Here is a 22,544-nt window from a genome sequence, read left to right as displayed (position 1 = left end):
TCCCATTAGCCAATATAATGTGGTCAAAGCACGCATACAGGTGTGTGAGGTTAATATTGGAGGCACTGCTTGCGTTGGAAAGATCCTCTAATTAAATGAAATTCACGGTGACAATTTAATCTTACAAAACACGGTTGGAACTGGTTTTCGGAAGCTGTTTAAAAATCGTTCATGAAAATGAAATCCTTTGATCTCTTTGGCTCCCAAAAACAAGGGAAACGCGGAAAAGTTAATGAAATTTATTTTTAGCCATGTTTTCCCATTTTCCATTTTGTCGAAAGAAAATGAAATGACCAAGCCAAGGGAAATGGTTTCATTTCTAGTGTTGGAGGCTGGAGTTGGATGATGATGGATCATGGCATATCCACATCTAGAGTCTAAACAAAATGAACGCTTGGAACTAGACACTACACAGACTTAAAACGAGAATGGGCCATGCGAAGTAGTGCAACTGCAAAGATTGAGCACCTACCTATTTTAATGACCTTGGTTGGCTTTTAGTGACGTATGTGGATTGTCCACTACCACTTTTCTTTTCTTCTTGGCTCTTGCCATTGTCACTAGAATTTGGTTGATAGGTTGATAACGGCAGCTCTCTCAATAGTCGCTGAAACCATTTTTCTTTTTCTTCTCACACATGGTATTAGGTAGGCTGGCTGTAAGCCTGATGTGGTGGTAATGATCATCCGTAGTAACTAGTAACTAGAGCGTAGAGACAAGTTAGATACAGGATATACTTGGTTTTTATTTTACTCAAGTCAGCTATTTTACAACTTCTGATATCCACTACTGTTGTTGGGTCTAGAAAATTGAGTCGAAGCCCGAAGGATTGAAAACACTCGTTCCACCACAACTTGCACTTTGGGGGATCAAATCAAATTACTGGACTCAGCCTATTACTGGGGAAACTGTCATTTTGATGCACTTCGCATTTTAATACAACACAAGTCCTTAACCAAAAAGCTAAGTACAACGAGGACACTCTGAACTCAATAAACCCCCATTTTGTGCAACCGAGATTGAAGCAGCTTTCGAGAGGCTCCTCCTTGTCGGTGAGAGGATAATAGATAATGTTTTCAACCAACTGACGTGCGACGTCAGATTGATATTAGAAAATTTGTGCTGAAGATCCATATTTCTGTTTCTCTACGCTTAAATTTCAACGTTTGGATAATAAAAGCTTCAAGATGTGTGCTTTTCTAGATCAAAAGCATAAAAGCCCCAATTTCAGGCTTTGTGCTTTAGGACTTAAAAAGTGTTTTGGCTTCGAAGTTCACCTAATGTTTTCAAAAACAACTCTTACCAAACAATGAAAGCATTTTTTTTTGGCTCCAATTTTGTTTTACACAGACCAAAGCTTATCCAAACAGCAGAGTACAAATTTCCTATTACAGTTGTCATTTATATTTCTTCTTTTGCGATTATTTGTCTCCACTCCACTAAATGTTGTTTGCGTTGATGTAAAAGTGAACCGGCTGAGAAAACAAAAACCAAACATGGAGCTGAAAGGGAAATGATTTGGAAAGCATATCCCAGCAATACTGGGACAGTAAACAGTAAAACTGTCATCCGGTCGGACTCAAGTCAATGCATGTGGGGGGGAGAAGAGGAGGCTGGGCGTCAGGATACTTTCCCATCTGACAGGCAACAGCATATCCCCTCCTGCTTTCCAGATCAAATTTCCTTCCAGAATCAATTATTTTCTCTCTTGAAATGCCCCATGCCCCATTTCCACATATGATCAAATAATACAATAATACACACAGCAATGGAAACAAGAGTTAGATATGTATCTATCAGAATATCTTTTTAATTTTTTTTTCACACAAGCTGTAAAGGAAAACAGGCCCACAACATATATACTTTTCATAGCTACACATCTTGTTGGAATTGAAAAGCCAAGTAACATAGACCAGCTATCATATACAGAAGGAAGATTAGGCTAGCCAACTTCCACTTCCAGATGTGTAGTCAGAAAACACTGGGAGATAGACGTTACATAGCATCCCTGACCTAACCATCTCTCCCAAGTAAGCTACTAGTATAAAAACAAAATCAAACTAGACAAAGGTTTTCTGCTATACTATCCGACTGGGAAAAGCAAAAAACAAACCCATTGGAAATTCTGTCCACACCAGACTAACTATATATGTATACCATATTTCTTCCATATACAAAGGGCAGATCTCAAACCACTGCCAAACCATTTTTTAGTTCCTGCAAAGAACGCAACAGAAATACATGAGTAAAAATTATCAGTTGGACACCACTCTAAGAAACAGGTTTTTGTCGTCACCCCACATCAAAGATGACAAACCAAGGCTCATTTACTCGTAATTTTTTCTGTAAAGCCCCTCAAGATTTAAAAATATGCCTCATCATGACAAGAGGGAGAAAATTTTCATTTGTTGTAGAAACAAATGAAATTAAGAAAGATGTTAGAAAAGGGCGATAATACATACTCCTTTGTTGTAGAAACTAAATTAAACAAAACTACTTAAGAGTTGAGCAGACCTTAGTATGTAGATGCAGAAAAAAACATTCTCTGGAAGACGAGGCTTTAGTAATAGAGTGATCCTGAGAAAAAGTCAAGTCAGAGATACGAAGTTAGCAACTTAGCACGGCTCACATAGCATCTTTTGTTTTCATCTATGACAATCATACCTTGCCACCAATTCCCTCTTGAAGCACTGTTTAAATTGTTTCCATTTGGATCATCCTCCCCATCTTTCTTGAACTGATATAACACAAAATTGTAGACACTAGTATATTAGATCCTGACTTGAGCCAATAAAAGGCAAATTTATAACACTAACTGTGATAACTGGATGACATTACTTGTACAAATCCTAGCTAATGTAGTGGAGAAAGGGTAACTCTACTCAAGAGACAGGAGACTCACTACTACTAAGCTTATTATACCTTAATATTTCCATTAGTAAAAGATTTCAGCATCTGTAGCTTACAGACTTTTTTTTTTTGAATCAAAGGTAACTTTTTATTAAAGAAGATGCAAACAGAAGTACTGGACGGGGAAAAGACAATGTTCCTATACATCTCAGGCTATCCATATTTGACTACTCTCTCCTCAGTGGGGCACATTTCAAGTTTGACCAACTAGAGGGATCTCTAGGAGCCTGATTTGTGAACTTCTCCAAATGCAAAAAAAGATAAAATTCTATCGTTTACTCGATATTGATGAGATGCATAGTTTGGATAACGCTTATCTCGGGTTAAAACAGAAGTACTGGACGGGGAAAAGACAATGTTCCTATACATCTCAGGCTATCCATATTTGACTACTCTCTTCTCAGTGGGGCACATTTCAAGTTTGACCAACTAGAGGGATCTCTAGGAGCCTGATTTGTGAACTTCTCCAAATGCAAAAAAAGATAAAATTCTATCGTTTACTTGATATTGATGAGATGCATAGTTTGGATAACGCTTATCTCGGGTTACTGCCCCATCAATGATGGTCCAAAGTGATGACTGGTGGGTCACTTGCTCAAAGTGACTCTATCAATCATGGCTAAAGTTTTGCAAAAATAATTGGAGGGATTTAAAGATATACTCACAATAGGTTTTGATTCGGAGACCCGGCTGCTTGAAGATTGGGTATAAACTTCCTGGCCACCATAATAAAGAGACGAGCTGAGACAACATGGTTCTACTGTCTCACCCTGGTAAATAGAATTCCTGTCCTTGTTCAGAATGCCATGGCCGTGGCCTTCCCTGTTGTCGGCATATTTTCCTGACAAGAGAGTACATGTACGTTCAGGAAATGTTGCCCAGAGGTTAATGATTTCTGAAGGTCAGAGGATATAAAAGTATGCATACTCAGAAAGGAAATGGGAAAAGGAAAAACATATCATCATCTGGGGTTAGTTTAAGTAGCGAAGAGCAACAATGTTTTAAACAAAAGGGCTCACTAAGAAACACATAGTTGCAGTTCAAATGAAAAAGATCTACTTGTTGAAGTTCCAAGTTTTTTAGAGTCAAAGAATGAAGCTAGAAAGTTGCGGCATAAATGAACCAAAGAGATAATTTATGTCTAAATCTACAGGAACCGAATGAGCGCTTGATTGGATAACTTAGGCGATGTTTTAAGGTAACCAACTCTCACTTACAATGGGGGAAAAGTACATGAAACTTCAAAAGAGAGGACTCAAAAAATGAAATAAATTTTGAACATTGCAAAAGCATTTAAAAAGGTCCCGAAACCACGTAAACCTCTTAAAAACAGAGTATGGATGAATTTCATGGAACTTGTACCAGATTTGAACCAAGTAGCCCGTTTCAAAAATGCATGAAAACAAAGTTACACAATCCCGAACAAACAAGCATCTTTAATGGTAGGGACTAGGGAAACCAATCCAAAAGAATCTCTTCGGAAAAGTTTCATATATAGAGGAGCATGCAAGAACAATTGAAGCGTAGGTTTCATACCTGGGACTCCCTGTTTGGTGTTCCAGAACTGACTTGCAGATTCCTGTTTCCTCGACGAACCAATCAATTCAGAGTTTGAAGACTCCTTGCCCACCACCTGAAATCAGAAAAGCATAAATAGAGAAATTTAGCCCGCAAAATAGAAAAATAAAAAAAAAAAGAAAAAAGGGGGGAAATTCTTAATATAGTCTATACTCTATACCAAAGAAAAGCAGCACTCGTGAGAACAACATGTGGAAATAAAACTGAAATACCCACAATGACAAAGAAGAGCAACACATTGGAAGGATCATCAATTACATTACAAAGTAACATAGGACAGCACAATAAACAAGCGCGGCAAGAATCCGTCCGTTCTAAATGGGCTGCTTAATCAACCCAAATACACTCTCCTTACCCCTTTTCTTTGCTAACAGATCAAAATCATTCAATAGAAAGTAACCATATCCCTTTCCTTCCCACCCTCCAGAGATTTCATCTGGAGATCACGAGGTTCAAGACACCCAGAGAACAAAAAGGCTACGACATGCAAACTATAAGGGAACAGAATGAGTAAATGCAAATCAAACTCTTGCTTTTCTAAAATCGTCCACAATGGGTCGAATGATCGCAGACAAATCGGATAAGCTCAAACAAAAAAGTAATGGAAGAAAAACGATAAGAACAACACAATACCGTGGATGACGCTGAAAAAACAGACCCAAAGATTCCCGACGATGAAGAGGAAGAGGAGTTCTTGGCACCGAAAAGGTCTGAAGGAAACGAAGAAGAAGAAGAAGTTACTTGCTTCCTACCATCCATGTCTCTTTATTGTTCTCTGTGTTACTTTCTTTCTCAACCAACAAACAAAACTAACCCCAGAAAACTTAATTGATATCTCCAACTAACCGCCGGTCCCAGAAAAGCCAAATCAAGGAAACAAGATAAGATTTGTGGAGAAACAAAAAGAAAGCAGAGAAGCAGAGAAGCAGAGCAGAGAAAGAAAGCACGTGAGTGAGGATGCAGACAAGTGGAGAGTGACGAGAAGCCGAGACCGTCTCTCAAGAATTTATAACCCAAAAAAGACGGCCCCGGCGTGCCGCCCATGTGCCGTCATTTAAAGAACCTTATTATTTTCTTTGGTTTTGAGGATTTTCACTCGCCGACGATTTCTATATCTATCGGATTCCCTCTCTTCTCTCTTTCTCTCTCAAATCTTCTCTTCCTCATTATAATCATTAATCAACATCTCTCTCTCTCTCCCCCCTTCAACGGAACCCCAACCGAACGGATGAGCGAGACGTGGGTCCACCATTCCCGCCAAGTGGACCTCCCGCTCAACTTCCAACACTTTACAGCCACGTTTATGCCAATGGATAATAGCACCCCCCTCTTCCCTGATCTGATTTGATCAGTCATCCGTCCTTCTGTTCTACAGTCAACTGTAGCTGGTGATGGTGAATGCGAAGTGAGAGAGAAGGAACAAGTGGGGAAACGACCTTATCTATTTTATCTTAATTGTCGGGTCAAACGAAATGGGTCTTCTTTAATCTTCATCCCTTTCTATCTAAAGACGAGAGAATTTAGATTCCGGATACTATACATATTGGAGTTAAATAAAGTAAGCAATATATTTGGAGGAAGAAAAGAAAGATACCTTCTTTTTCCGATTAGAATAGAATAGATGTTGTGCGCTCTCTCTCTCTCTCTCTCTCTCTATACCTATACCCAACACCCTCTCCCTCTCTCTCTCTCTCAATCCGACAATTTGAAAAAGCAGAAGAATCTCATTGCTACTGACTTCCACAGTTACAAATTGGAAGTTGGAAGGCGTGTATTCAACCCAATTCAAAATCGGATTTAAGATTCGGGAATGGAGATTAATTCTGTGGGTCTAACCAAATTGAACCGGACAAGGCTCACAATTACTAGTGACAATCCAAGAGGGGAAATGGGTAAGTGAATCGGGTCAAGCGTGTAATAAAATTCTGTGAATCAAGTAAAATCGTTTATTTTTCCTGGTCTAGGGCCACAGCCACAAATTGAGTTGTAATTTTGTTGATAATTATTATATTGTATAGTGAAGCAAATATAGAGTTAGATAGTAAAGACAAGACAGAAAAGAAGAAAAATGGAAGGGGGCCGGGAAGAAGAGAATTGACATGTATCGCTACTGAGGGTCGCCGCATGCTGCAGTGGTGCCTAACTCTCAGCCACGTATCACAACCTTCTTCCCCAGGAATTGTAGCTTGCATTAATATATTAAGCTGGGCTCCACAACACAACAATAGCCACTCCAACCATGTTTAGTGGTAACAACTTAAGAAGTTAAAAGCAAACTAACAAACAGCTAGTTAACAAGTACAAATGTAGAGCAACTTTTCTTCTCCCTTTTATCATCTTTGTTTTATTTAAATTATTATTCGGATTTGGATAAACATGCATGTATGTAGTTGATGAAAGGAAGGAACAACTTGGATGTATGCATATAGATATAGATATTCTTTCAGAACCTTAATGATTAAAGGGTGCTTTAGTCAAAATAATATATATTACTAGTGTAACCCTAACCCTATAAAGAGAGAGAGAGAAAGAGATTATAGATGCTATATTTGCTTTAGATTTCGATTTAGTTTTATGAGTAATACGCACCATTCCAACTTCCCAATTCTAAATTCTAACCAAAACAAGCCATAACATATAATCTTTATGAAGTATGAACGCGCTTACCATGTTGGTCAACAAACCGTAAAAGATTTGTTGAGATTGCTCAACTGTATAGATTCCCTTGCTATTTTAGCCACAAGGACAGCTGGTTATGGGAACTGGTCAATCAATCCATCTCATACCTGTCAATCTCTCTCTGTAGCCCCATATAAAACGCATCCTGCCCGGTGGGGTTAAGATTTATAAGGGTGGACTAAACTATAAAATCCCAAAAAATTAGGGGAAAAGGGGTTTTCTCTCATCTTTCAAAGGCCAATGGGCAATTCCATTCCATGTGGGCTTGGTCCGCTTGGATTACTGCTATAAATCCATACAAGTTGGGGCCGCTATTGGGAATTGATGACATGTGATGATCCCCTGACCAAAAAAAGAAGAATTACTGTAATTAAATGCATTTACTTTTTACTTTTTTTTTTGAAACAATGGCGTTTCCTGGTAGTGTTTACTTAGAAAAAGCATGTTGTTTTTTTTAAAAAACATTTTCTTAGATTTTTTTTATTTGATACCATTGCTAATGTTGCTATAGACGTTTTTCAATGTCATGTTAAAAAGGGGTTTTTACTGTTCAGTCTTCCATCAAAAATCCTAACTCCACCATACAATTAACAGGGCAGGTAGGTGTTATAGTGGAGGTTTTTATAATTTTGAATTATTGTAAATCTTCAGTTTAATTTACAATTCTGAGGTAGACTGCAGTATACTTATCCCTAGTAAAAAAATGGGAAAAAAAAATAATACTAAAACAGATGTTGTCTCAAATTACATCTTTTCCAATCTGAGACATAGTCTATGAATTTTTTTTTTTCAAAAAAAATGATTAATCAAAGATTACACACGTTTTCCCAAAACACAGATTTCAAATATAATACTATGAAAGAACCACATTAATACCAAACACCTACTTAGAAAACTCAAAAATAATTGGATTAGGGTGGGGTAGAGACTTTGTGCCTTTTAATCAAACTGATGCCATATATTCATTACCAGACCTGATAAGTCTGTTTATTTATTTACATTCATATTGCTTTCTTATTTTAGTATTGTCAAAGTATGGTTCAAGTTTGATGACGATGATGATGATTACAATTGGTGAAATCAAATATAAGAAAAAGAAAAAGAAAAAAAAAAAAAAGATTTGATGATGACTACTAAAACCTACCAAACTCCGACAATATAAAAATAAAAAGTAACAGGTCTGACAATTACATTAGCCTTATGGATGCATATTTTCATCAATTGGATTCATATAATATTATTAAATTATTTATCAGTATCTATATAAAAAAATATCAATACGTAAATATAATTAAAAATATAAAAAATATCTTAAAAGGGTGAAAGCGAATCGATTAGTTTTTTCACAATCTTTTAATTTATTAATCTTTCCTTTCACACGGAAATACGGAATGGCATATATACAGTAAACAATTACTGCGCTACCTTCTTTTCAATAATATTTTTTTTTTATTTATTGGTTGCTATAAATTGATAATATATTGAATACGTTGGTATGGTCAGTAGCATATAATGTGTGCATACCTTAATTAATCCGAGGAATTTAATTTAATTGCAGATCTTATCTTCAGAACTTCATACCAATGTTTTGGAACCGTTGTTGATCCGAACAATTAGATCGTTTAGACCGAAAGCTGTTTAGGCGATCGGTTCCATTTTACCTAAATTTAGTATTCAGTCAAAAACAATTAAATTAATTAATAAATCGTTGACTCGGACAGTTTGACTGCTGATGTAATTGGTATAAAGTTCTTTTATTGCTACACTAACTTTTTAATACATGCAGAGCAATATATTTCTTTCTCTTTCATTTTATTATTTCGAGGGGGGCTGTTTAAGGACACTGGTGCAATTTGTAATCATATTAGTTAAGTTTCAACCATTTTTACTTTTTGCTCACTATATATCATCATCATCATCATCATCGTCTGACTTTTCTCCACCGTAATATACACTCATTTGCCTTTCTGTTATAGTGACATGGGTTTCTATATATTTCTTTTAAGGGTTATTTATTAGAACATTTCCTAATAGTTTTATAGATTTTTTAAGACCTATCCTATATTTTGTTTTTTTACTAAAACATTTCTTCTTATAGTATGCAACCTATTTATTTAATTGACTTTTCATTAAGAACTATTTGTTTGATCATCTGAAAATAGTAATATGATTATCTAAACAAAGTGTAAAATGTTCAAAGGGCATGGACCCATGGTTGTTTATTCCAAAAGTACCCTTAAACTGAATAGAAAATGTTCAAGGATAAGGATCCATGGTTGTTTATTACAAAAAGTACCCAGCACTTTTTTGTATAAAAAACAAAATTGACAAAATAGAGAAAGATAGAGTAGGTGTCTGTGTTTTACTAGGAGCAAAAAAAATGGTATTTTTGTTTTTAGTTTCTTTTGATTAAGTTTATTTGAATTAATGGATGTTAAGGTTAAAACTGTCATTTTTTATTTTAATCTATTGGAAGGTTGATTAGAATGGAAGAATGACGGTTCAGCCTAGGGTCAGAATTTGTAGGCCCAAAATACTGTTGGGGTAGTGCTAGCTCAGAATTGATGCCAATTCACGGGCGGGTGTTGGTGCATAGAGTGTGGGGTGTTGACATTTTGAACGTTTATAGCTCTGGAGTAAAAATAAAAAAATTTGCATTGGGCCTATCCATACTTTTCCGTTAAGTAAATTGATTATAAACTATAGGGGATGTTTTAATAAAACACAAACTATAAGGTAAATTTATGAAATGATAAGGGGTGTTTTAATAAATGACCATTTCTTTTATTATGAAATGTTTGGACTACGATAACTATGTTCTTTTATGTCTGTTCTTATAATTGTAGGATTAAAAGTTCTCATTTGAAACATTTCATAAGAAAGATGTAAAAAGGAGTACTGGAACGAGGGTCCCATTGTAATAAAGAATAAATCTTATAGGCAATGTTTTAGAACCGTTCTGGCCACTGGTTTCTGGATCGACAGTCTGACCAACAGATGGCCTGTTTTGATAAATAAATTAAAAATATATATAAATAATTAAAAATAAAAAACAGTCAAAAATCGTTGAACAGGTCAACGAATTGATAGTTGGACTGCCCAAATCAATGAATTATTGACTTTTTCAACAGTTTTGACTAAAACCGAATTTAGGGTAAAACGAACCAATTGCCTAAACAATTCCCGAGTAGAACGGTCCAACCATCCAGGTCAACAAACCTTGGCGTGTAGGGGTGTATTAATGCGTTTTAACTGCTAATTACACAACTGGCCACTTAATTTTGCTTGTCGCAAAATATAGTCGAAATTTTACAAATCGGAAAACTTGAATTAGGACAGAAATAAATTAATCTTTTTATTATTATGTACGAAAAGGTGCCAAAAAAAAAAGAGTAAATTAGAGTTTTTTGAGGGGAGGGGTGGGATGAGTATGTTACTCAACCCCGGCCCCACCCAAACTACAGTCTACAGGGGTCATAGACAGTAAGTTAATAGGTAAAATGAGGGAGGTGAGGTCATACTCTTTACAGACTTACTATTTGAGAAGGGTATAAATGAAAAAAAAAAAAAACAAGGAAACAGTACATGTACAGAAAGCAACATAGGAAAATGGAAGGGGACATGAGTAGTGTTGGTTCCTTCAAAAAAGCCGTCTCTCGAACAAAAATCTCTCCCTGTAGTTCTTTAATAATTTGTTTCCTTTGCTTCAAATATTTTCCGTTAAACTTCACCGAATTATCCATGTGCGCAGTGCGCTTGCCAAGTGGATCGATCGTTTTCCGAGTTTGGATACCAAGTCTGTCAACTTTTAACTGATTCTTCTTCTTTTGCCATTGCCTAATTATAATGCATGCCTATCCCTATTACTTCCCCCTGCTTTCTGGGTACTATTCATTGTATGTTCTTCATTCTAGAGTCGTTATCTCTGAGAAATTGCATTAAGCTTCTTAAGAATATGCTTTTCACCACCTGATACTTTCACGACCTCCCTCGAATCCTCTACTGAATTATATTGAATGGAGGGCAGAAGAAATGAAACAAGAATGAAACATACATACATATATACATACGTGTATATATATATAGTAATGAGCTTGTACGCTGACCATTGGTTAATTTTGAATTGAGAAAAGAGAACATATATATATATATATATATATATATATCCACATACACTTTACAGAGAAACTGTCCCCAAGATTCCGATGGATAGAGAAGAACCTTTTAGGATGCATGTTGGAGATGCTTGTAGATTGTGGTAAAGCTAATTAACATTACTAGCTACTGATGAGCATCTAGATCGTGATCTCCTTCTCTCTCATTGGGGTTGGGGTTGGGGTTGGGATTGGGATTGGGATTGGGATTGGGATTGGGGGACTCCTTATCGGACTGTTGGAGTACTCCTTACCCTGCATGTGATTGTGATTCATGAATGAATGGTCTATATCTTCTACAATTGACAGAAGGATATGTCGTTCAAAAGAGACCTAGCTAGCTAGATTATTCTTCCATATATGACTGGATCAAATATTATTCCTCTCTGTGCAGTTTTTCAAGTTTGAAGGAATCTTCAAGTCCTTAGTCAGCATAATCTTTGGTTAATTATTGGATATCCCACGTTGACGTTGGAGATTATTATTGAGAGCTAAAGATTCATCGCTTTGAGCAATATGGACTTTTTATCTTCTTTTTTTGGTGGATGTTTCTTTAATATATATATATATAGAGAGAGAGAGAGAGTTATTGTTACCATCCACCCAAATATATCAAAGATAAATTTGTATAATATAATATTAGCAGGATATATATTTGCTTCGTTCTGTCTTTGTGCAGTAATGGTTCTTGTTGTCCTATCTACTTAGCTAGATCTCTCTCCACACACAATCTCCACCACAACCGATGATGATTCAAAGGTGGCATCAATCCCTGAAAGAATACGCATACCTCTATCCTGAAAAACTCTCAAGGCTAGGGTTATCACTTGGACCCACCTTTTCCCTCTTCTCTAAGTTGTGCAGTTGTGCTTGGGGACAGTTAACAAGTCAATTGAATTGAATTGATAGCCATACAAAGAAATATATATATAGAGAGAGAGAGAGAATGGTTGTGGCATTTTGATTGAACAAGGGAGAGTGCACGTGAGGTGTCTCTTTCTAATGTCCAAATTGGGATTCTATTCACAACTTTATCCGACCTTGTATGTGCAATGTGCATGGATTTCTCTAACACAGGCAGTATTCTTGACTAGAACCAGTGGCTCCTTCTGAGAGACGCTGACACACCACCACGCAAATGTGGATGTGGGATGGGATTCGCTTTAGATACCGTCTACAGCTAGCTAGTAGCTGCTGGTAGACTTAATTTTGAAGACAATTGGGTGAAAAGAGGATAATTAAGAATCATCATCAGAAATATTAATACACCAAACACAAGTCTGCAGGTAAGTGGTGTAACTGGTAGTACAGTACTACTGCCATCGGATAAATTTGCTCCATCGAGATGCTTTGTTACTAAAACAACACGTATCGATCGATGAGTACGTAATACATCCTATAAAATAAAAGTTCCTTCTTTCTTACGAAAAATCCTCCTCATTGCATTGATTCTTTCTAGTCGTCTCTGGAGTGTCTCTGTGTGTAGAGGTTCCTGGTGGGTAATTTGGGAGGAGAGCAAAGTGGTTGAGGGAAAAATTACATACATAATTAATATTTCAAATACATTAATAAACTCTTCTCTCTCTCTCTATATATATATGTAGTAATTAAATATATAGTTCATGTAGTAATAATACAAGAGGGTCGGTCACTGCCAGAGTAGTATATGAAAAAGAAGAGTAGTACTTCATCATATTTGAGGTGGTGAATAGAACACAACCGAGATCGAGACCAATGTAATAATGTAAATTCCTTTATCTAGGGTAGGTAATATCTATTACCTGCTACTGCTAGAACAAAAATTAATTAATATAATCTCATTAATGAACCCTTACTTTTTTGCTGATGCTCTTTCAGTCTTTCTTGGAAAGTGGCTTAGATTCTGTAGAAAAAGAGAAACAAATGTACACAGCATCACAAAACGCCAAGACAAACGCATATAATCTATTTAATTCAGATAGAAATTAAAATAAAAATTGGAATCAACTGAAATAGAACTTCAATCCAAATCCAAATGAGAGGGGAGAAATGGTCTTTCCCTGATTAAATGGGAAAATACCATTCCACCAGATATGGGAATTCTGATTTTACACGACCAAACAATTAAAATCGAAATGGGCCATTATATTCCTATTCCGATTCTGTTCCTTTAATTGTTCTGAAAAGATGAGAATTCAAGAAGAAGTAATTACAGACCACAACTTATATATCCAAGAAATAGAAAATATGAATACTCAGCTAATACAATCAGCTAGCTAGCTAGCCTCACGTTATTATCTCAGCCAAATGGACAAAAATGTAAAAGAACAAGGAGAGAAGCTGCGCGAAATCGTCCTCCAATCACCAGATGGTTCTAATACACTGAATAAATAATATCGATCATATTCGTACAGGAATTAGGAAATCAGGAAGACATGTTGCTTTCACGGGCGACCGGCCAGCATGCTACACGCCTACACGTTGCTTTTCGTCAGGCTCTTATTTTTGGATGGCATGGCCCCACACCCAATCTATCTATGAAAGCGAAAATCAATCCGGAGATTGGCTACAATCAGCCAGGCATGAGGCACCTAATTACCAAGTGAACCAGTTGGCAACATTAATTTTCAAACACACGGTGTGTAATGTAATGTTACAACATAGACGCCTTTATTGGAACCGTGCAGCCTTGGCCTTGAAGAAGAAACAATATGTGGTTTATTTGACAAACACATCTCCGACTCGCCGTCGATCGATCCATCAGCCCCCCTCCCGTCGGTCTCAGAAGAATAGGTGAAATTTGTTGTTCCACTCTGACTTTGACACACATAAACACAAACACACCCCATCATGTGAACTCTGATTCTGAAGCCAGTGTGGTCCACCAAGTCGGTTGCGTGTTGAATGAAAGCTTCGCCTCTTACTACTTTCTATTTTGATGTTGTTATCAAACTATTCATACAACAGAAATTGTGCCTTGAGCTGTAGGTGAATAAGGTCGGCTGCATGATTTAGCCAACTGATTGGACCGTCTTGGTCAAATGGATAAATTGTCTATTGACCTGACCTTTGGTTATATTCACAATCACCACGTCACACACACACACTCTCTCATATTTCACATCAATCCTTAATATCCATATACCCATTACTCAGAAATCCACTTAGTCGTCCCTCCTTTGGGACTTGGGAGTGCTAACAACACTTATTAGAGGTCGGCACACCAATCAGCATTTATGTGTTTTGCTAAAAAGAAAAGTTTAATATGCACCCTTTGCAACATAATAAGCCCATTTTGAGGTAACCGAAAACCGAAAATCGAAAATTTGGGCTTTTTATAAGTGTTTATTGAAAATATGCTTATTACGTTTCTGGCTCGTCTTGTATCGTCATTTCATTATAAAATACTTATACTACTCCAAACCGATACCAGTGTTTTTAACTCACTGTTGACTCGACCAATTTAACCATTTAAGTTGTCACTTAATTTTGATTTTAGGTTTGGTTCTGTTGAAATTTTTTTTTCGATAAAATATCATTCAATCCAAATGGTTCAATCATTGACCCATTTAACCTTCACCGGGTTACGTTTGCACACTTGATTTTGGGTAACTTTTCAAGATCTCTGTGTTCCAAGGTGCAATGGGGTGCCTTGCCTCGCTATTTTCATGAAAACCCCTTTTTTGGCCTTGAATCACAATTTTTAATATTTTTTATAATTAAAGAAAATTAAAAAACATAAATTAATACATATATTATATGTAAGATATAATTATATACTATTTATTAATAAAATATGTATTTGCACACATACACACGTACACACACATAGAATGGTCTAGCCCGTGACCCAGAGGCAAAAGCAGTCAAGTATATATAACATGTATCTTTATTAGAAGTAGGGAGGTGGAGACTAGTTAAGAGTCTAACAAAAAAACTTAGTTATTAGCAATATTTTAGGAATTAGGAAAGAGTTTATTAAATAATTTTGAAAAGTTAAGTTTAAAAGGAGGAAAGAGAATAAGAGTGAGAACAATAAATTAAGAATTTTGAGAGGTTTAGGGAGAGGAGACGTAGACAACCATAAGAACCTGATTGACAAAAATTCTAATGCATGTTTTTTAAGGGTAAATTGCTGAAACCTCCCCCAAAGTTTCTCACTATTGCTGAAGCCTCCCCTAAACTTTGATAATTGCATTCACCTCCCTTGAACTTTCTGACATAGTTGCAAGTAGCCCCCTTCTATGAGTCTGAGGCACAAAATGTCCAAAATACTCATGGAATTACTATTAAGGTTGGTTTCTATTGAAAAACAATACAAACTTTATAAAAAGTAAAAAATAGAAAACTTAAAGTTGCAACTTTACATTTTAGCAATTGATATGAAGGGCAAATTTGAAAAATAAATCAGTTTTCAAAAAAGATATTAGAAGGGTTTGGGCTAGAGATTCATATGAAGAGAAAACTGAAAAATAAATATTTTGGTAAAAAATAACTACATGGGTATTTTGAACATTTTCATGCATCTTTTTAAAAGATTCTAACAAAGGGGATCTATATCAGAAACTTCAAGGGAGGTGATTGCAATTACCAAACTTCAATGGAGGTTTCAATAACAACCCCAGAAACTTCAAGGAAGGTTTTAGGAGAGGTTTTGAGAGAGAGAGAGAGAGAGTGATGTGGGGTTATGAGAGCAATAGTTAAGGAGAGGTTTTAGGAGTGGAAAATATTTTAGGATGACTTTTAGCCAAAGAAGGAAGAAAAATGGGAAAGAATAACATTTTTTTCATAAAAAAAAAAACTCAAGGGGAGTAGAGATATAGGAAATAGGGGTATTCAGGAGAGGGTTGAAAAGGGGTAAGGGAGAAAGGGGAGAGGTTTAAGGAGAGAAAAGAGAAGGGGGAATGGGAGAAAGAGATGACTATTGATGTAGGACCTAATCGCTTTATAATATAGTATAGATAAGCACTATCGATCAAACACCGCTTTAAACCTATAAAAAGCTATTTTATAGGATCTAATTACCAGCATCATTGATCAGTCTAACTACTTAGGTTTTTTTTTTTGTCTTATCGTTAAAGATGACTTTGTAGCATCATTATCTACATGATGCAAGCCTTATCCAACTATGGGGTGGGTTGCATGAACCCTGTCTCGCCATTTGGTTCTGTTTAATGCCATATATATTGTTAAAATCATTATCCTATTGTTGGTCTTCTAAAATAAGCCATTTGAAAAAAGATTCAATTGCCTTTTCTGTGGCGATGTAGAGGATTCACATCATATTTTTATTAAGTGCCAATTAGGCCAACAAGTGTGGATCCTCATCAATGACCAGATTCCAGCAGAGTCACATATTTTTGATTTATCCTCACTCAGTGGTAGTTAGCAGGATTTGAATCCGCACATCTGATGGAACAAACCAGCTAACATACTGAGCCATCCCTCATTTGGCTTAGGATTGGAAATATACAGGGGATAAAATGGATTTCTCCCTATAAATAATGTAATAAAAATAAATTAAAATGCACAAAAAAATGATAATATATATGTGCTTTTAGATGCATTGCTAGAAACTCTAACTCTAGTGGTGAGTTGATAAAAAGGTAGCTTGGAAGCCAGTTGGATAAACTTCAATAGCGGTAGCAAAAATGAGAATATTGTTTATGCCCCCATAAATTGGTGGTTAGATCGTTAGAGACTTGACATTTTAACATAGAAGGAGATTCAAAGAGTACAAAGTCTACAATTAATGCGCTTCAGGGAACTGTCAAAAGTTTCCTACAGATGTATTTTGTTATATATCTGATCGAACTTGTGCATATATAGTTCATTTCTCCTATGTTTTCCATTACATCAAATATAAAAGAAATTACTTAAATCATTATTTTCTTGCTACTTACACCCATATAATTCTTAATCTGTTTCCAATCCAAACAAAAAGTATATGCTGATTTCTATTTTTATTTTTTAATGTTAACCCTACCCCAACTTTCTGCGTAACATGACTTTTAGGATTATCTTTTGTGTAAGGATACTTTTGGGATTGGCTTCGATCTAACCCAGCTCATGAGAAAAAAAAAAAGAAGAATTTAAATGCAGCTTGACTTTTCGGATTGGGTTCAAAACTCACTTAGCCCAAATAGGGGTGGATTCAAGCTTGGCTTGCTAAAAAACTATCATAATAGAGTTTGATTTAAATTAGAGATTTGAGCTTGACTTAAAAAGTTATACATTTGAGTTCAGCTCATCTTGAGTTCTATTGTGTCTTAACCATTTATAAAAAATAAAAAATTGTACATATAATTTTTTTATTATTATACATATAAAAAATAACACACACATCATGCCCCTTCCTGATTTTCTGTTTTTTTTTTTTTAATTTTTTGTTTAATTCCACATAATAATCCATTAAACCAATAAGGAAATAAGATAGGTTTAACTATTTCTAATAAACATAAATATAGAGAGATTTGCTTTTATAATGTTTAGCCAAGTGGCACCACTTTCCCCCACTTTCTCCTAAATTGTCTCTAATTCTTATTTATCTCCTAAATTATCTCTAATCCCTATTTATCTCTTAAATTATCTCTAATTTAGTAGAAAGATTCTCTCCTAAACTATCTCTAATTCCTGTTTATCCTCTCCCCCACTTTTTATCTACATCTATCTAAACAAATGTGTCAATTAAATATTTTCAGAATTATTTAAACTTTATATACTAACTTTAAAATATTTATTCAAAACACAAAATTAATTATAATAAGATTTAATAATATTCATATTATTAATAATACTATATTTTTATAAAATTCATCATGAAATTACGTAGTAACAATATAAATTATTCAATTTAAATGTTATTAAAATAATAAAAATTTAATATTAAAAAATAAAAATTTATTTAAATATTTCAACAATTAAATATATTAAATAATAAAACATTAAATATAGATAAATAATTATATAATAAATTATTTAAAATGTAATAACTTTAAAATAAATAAAATTAAAATAATGAATTTTTAAATATTTTACATTTTATTTGAATATTTAAATTATGAAATATTTAACATGACTAAATTTTAAATAGTTAAAATAACAAAAACATGTAATAAATTTAAAAAATTTCTTAAAAGTAGAAAATTAATTATAGTAGATTTCATAATATTCATATTAATAATAATTTAATATTTTACACAATTAATAACAAATTATGTACTAATATTACTAATTATAATTTTGTGGATTATTAAATCTAATAACTAATTAATATTTTATAAATTGAAATAAAATATTATTAAAATAACTAATTTCACTTATATCGATTAATGATTATAAAAAATAAATTTCAAAAAAATAATATTTATTAGTAATAATTTTACAATAATAGTGTATATTCATTATATATTTATATGTACTAAAATTAATATTTATTGTATTTTCAGTAATTATTTATTGAAATAAAAGTTTTATTTAAATAACTAAATAATATTTTAAATAACTAATTTCACTTATATCAATTAATGATTATAAAAATAGCTTTCAAAAAAATAATATTTATTAGTAATAATTTTACAATAATAGTGTATATTCATTATATATTTATATATACTAAAATTAATATTTATTGTATTTTTGATAGATATATTTTCAATAATTATTTATAAGTCTATTTTTGTTGTGTTATTTAACATAAAACTGTCAATAATTATTGTAGATTGAACATCTATTATTTAACTTTTGAAATTTAATTTATTGTATTTTTGTTATAAATTTATTTTTAGTAATTATGTATTTTTTATAATTTATTGATTAATATTTTTTAGAGATTAAACTATTATTTGAGATTACATTATTTGTTGATTAATTTGATGTATTTTCATTATAAATTTATTTTAAATAATTGTGTATTTTTTCTATAAATTTTCAATAACTATTAGAGATTAAACTATTAATTTATTTGAAGTTAGTAGTATTAAAGGATTGGTTTAGTTTGGTTGCAAGCTATTTTGCCTACCAAATGGACTTGGTCAGGTTAGGAGTTTGTCACCCAAAACTGACCGGTCATTAGTGAAAACCCATCAACTCGGGTTGTATCGGTTTGGGTTTATTTTTGATTTGGTTTGTTTGTTCAAAAGATTTAAGCTTCAAAATTAAAATTAAATTTAATAAATCACAATGGTATTAGTAAAAAATAAATTAAAAGGGAATTAGATTTATGATATAATATATTTTAGACTAAGAAATATGAGAAACATTCCACTTTCCAGTATTAAAAAAATATATTTAAAATATAAAATATTAAAATTTTAGACTAAAAAATCATATTAATATGGTTGGGTCAGTTCAGTTTTGTTCGGTTTACAATAATAGTGTATATTCATTATATATTTATATGTACTGAAATTAATATTTATTGTATTTTCAGTAATTATTTATTGAAATAAGAATATTATTTAAATAACTAAATAATATTGTAAATAACTAATTTCACTTATATCAATTAATGATTATAAAAAATAGCTTTCAAAAAGATAATATTTATTAGTAATAATTTTACTGTAATAGTGTATGTTCATTATATATTTATATGTACTAAAATTAATATTTATTGTATTTTCAGTAATTATTTATTGTATTTTTGATAGATATATTTTCAATAATTATTTATAAATCTATTTTTGTTGTATTATTTCACATAAAACTGTCAATAATTATTGTAGTTTGAACATCTATTATTTAACTTTTGAAATTTAATTTATTGTATTTTTGTTATAAATTTATTTTTAGTAATTATGCATTTTTTTATAATTTATTGATTAATATTTTTTAGAGATTAAACTATTATTTGAGATTACATTATTTGTTGACTAATTTGATGTATTTTCATTATAAATTTATTTAAATAATTGTGTATTTTTCTATAAATTTTCAATAAATATTAGAGATTAAACTATTAATTTATTTGAAGTTAGTAGTATTCAAGGATTAGTTCAGTTTGGTTGCAAGTTATTTTGCCTACCAAATGGACTTGGTCAGGTTGGGAGTTTGTCACCCAAAACTGACCAACCATTAATGGAAACCCATCAACTCGGGTTGTATCAGTTTGGGTCTATTTTTGATTTGGTTTGTTTGTTCAAAAGATTTAAGCTTCAAAGTTAAAATTAAATTTAATAAATCACAATGGTATTAGTAAAAATAAATTAAAAGGGAATTAAATTTATGATATAATATATTTTAGACTAAGAAATATGAGAAATTTTCCACTTTCCCGTATTAAAAAAAAAACATATTTAAAATATAAAATATTAATATTTTAGACTAAAAAAATCATATTAATATGGTTGGGTCAGTTCAGTTTTGTTCGGTTTATAAATGGTCAAACCGAAATTGACCTAACTTGGTCGTATTGGAAAATTGCTGAACCAAAACTGATTAGAAATATTAGGAAGCCGACCAACTCGGATCGAATTGATTATTAAAAAGTTAAAATATAAAATAATTATATACTCTTATGTATTTCTATTGTTTAGTTTTCGCTTAACAAAACCTGTGCATTTCATGAGCCCCACTAGTATATATATAAAATTTGTATTCACCTCTAAACCCAAGTTGAACCCCTAAAGAAAGTGAAAGATAAATGAACTTCAATGTTACTTAGGACTGAATTTGCTAGAAACTCAGCACAAGTTGCAAACATAAAACAAAGAGTATGAGAAAGAAAGATAATGCAAAACGCCCCTACATTCCTATTGGAAGTTCTTTTGATATTAAAAAACAAACCCAAAGAAAAAATACGTGAGCGGCAAAATTCGAAACTGCGCAGGCAGAACCCACATGATTTCCAGTCATAACCGATAACCACCCCGGCACGCCCAGTTAATCATCCATTATATCATATTAGTTCTTTCTTCAATAGATAATTTCGCCCTCTCCTCTATATAATCATTGAAATGCTTAAATGTTAAATACTTAAATCCACGCATACACCCCCGTTACTTTATCAATTAAAATATCTGATGACGACAATATGGAATTTTCGTTTTTTGAAGAAAAAACAATAAGGAAATTTATCCAAATCACCCTCTTCCTAACATATTCTCCAACGGAGATTTTTAGAAGCCATGAATCGAGTGAGAGCATGACATCGAGAAGTCATCATACCTACGAGATTGATAACCAATCAATCGGTATCATCAAGGTGCTAACCAATCTGCTGGTGATGGCAATATAGATAAATGATTCTTTTCTTTCATTAAAAAAATAAATATTTTCTTTGAAGCGAAAGCAAAGTTTTAAAGTTTTAAAGGCCGTTTGACAAGTCTTTTTTAGGAAGATCTTCTGATAGTTTTGATGGTCAAAAGATGCATTGAGCTTTTGCATGAAAAATGCGAAAATTGAGAATAAAGTGAGAAAAATGCGAAAAGCTCCATTTGGAGTTCTCCGAAATCAGCTCCAAATAAACTTCTTATGTCTTTTTGATGCACTGACTTTTGGCAGCTAGATCTGTTATGAATCAAACAGGAAAAGACTGCAACGTGGTTTGCCTGACCTGTAAACAACTGAAAGACCACATGGAAAGACACACCAAACAGGGCCTTAATTAAAATAAAAATTGAGAATTTGGGTCCCTAAAGGGAGATGGATTGTTCTCATCAGGGGATGGAGGTTGGTTTTTTTGGCTAATGAAGATTAGGGTCAGGGATAGGTAGATATGTAAATCGGGTCGTGCTGACCCATGTTTGGCCTAACACATCTTGGCATGATAGCACATGGGCCATGTTGGGCTTGGATTTCGGGGCCCAAGGGCCGACACAGCATAGAGCAACGAAGCAGGTCGTACCTCCTGCATGCCAGCACGACCCAACACACAGTACACACATACACTAAATTTTATTATACTATTTTATTCCAATTGTAATTTTTTAATTTCATATATAAACAATTGTACACATCAAAATTCATATAAATTTAAAATTTTCATTATTTTTTTCAAAAATTTTAAAAAATATACCTCTCGTGGATTGGCCTAGCTTGACTTGTAAACCAACCCGAATTGTGACACAATACAACCTAGGCCTACCTAAGCCTATGCCATGGTCCATGCTAGAACAGACCTCTGAAGTATCCCAGAGCCAGAAGTAACAAGCATGGCCTGATTTACACCTCTAGGGATAAGGAGTATAAGGAGTATGGTCACCACCCTCTTGTCGGCTGGTATTCATAAAAACCCGTAAGTGT

General features: G+C 33.5%; 1 protein-coding gene across 2 annotated transcripts; it reads right to left on the bottom strand.

The window, feature by feature from the left end:
• Positions 1-1,769: 1,769 nt before the first annotated feature.
• On the bottom strand, positions 1,770-5,467 carry LOC104597064 (uncharacterized). 2 transcript variants are annotated; one of them, XM_010258453.3, is made up of 6 exons: positions 5,122-5,467; positions 4,447-4,543; positions 3,576-3,751; positions 2,665-2,737; positions 2,515-2,577; positions 1,770-2,217 (listed from the first exon to the last, which is right to left on the bottom strand). In XM_010258453.3, the coding sequence occupies exons 1-5, from the start codon at positions 5,245-5,247 to the stop codon at positions 2,561-2,563; spliced, it is 489 nt and encodes a 162-aa protein (XP_010256755.1). In that variant the 5' UTR covers positions 5,248-5,467; the 3' UTR covers positions 1,770-2,217; positions 2,515-2,560. The 2 variants fall into 2 exon arrangements, with proteins under 2 accessions (XP_010256755.1, XP_088755184.1); XM_088899058.1 differs by lacking the exon at positions 5,122-5,467 and adding an exon at positions 4,705-4,847.
• Between the last annotated feature and the right edge of the window lie 17,077 nt (positions 5,468-22,544).

The sequence above is a fragment of the Nelumbo nucifera genome, chromosome 2 (genome assembly GCF_055504915.1).
Source record: "Nelumbo nucifera cultivar China Antique chromosome 2, China Antique-T2T, whole genome shotgun sequence".
NCBI classification, from domain to species: Eukaryota; Viridiplantae; Streptophyta; class Magnoliopsida; order Proteales; family Nelumbonaceae; genus Nelumbo; species Nelumbo nucifera.
Note: the sequence above shows the minus strand (reverse complement) of the source record. Positions and strands in the feature narration are given on the sequence as shown.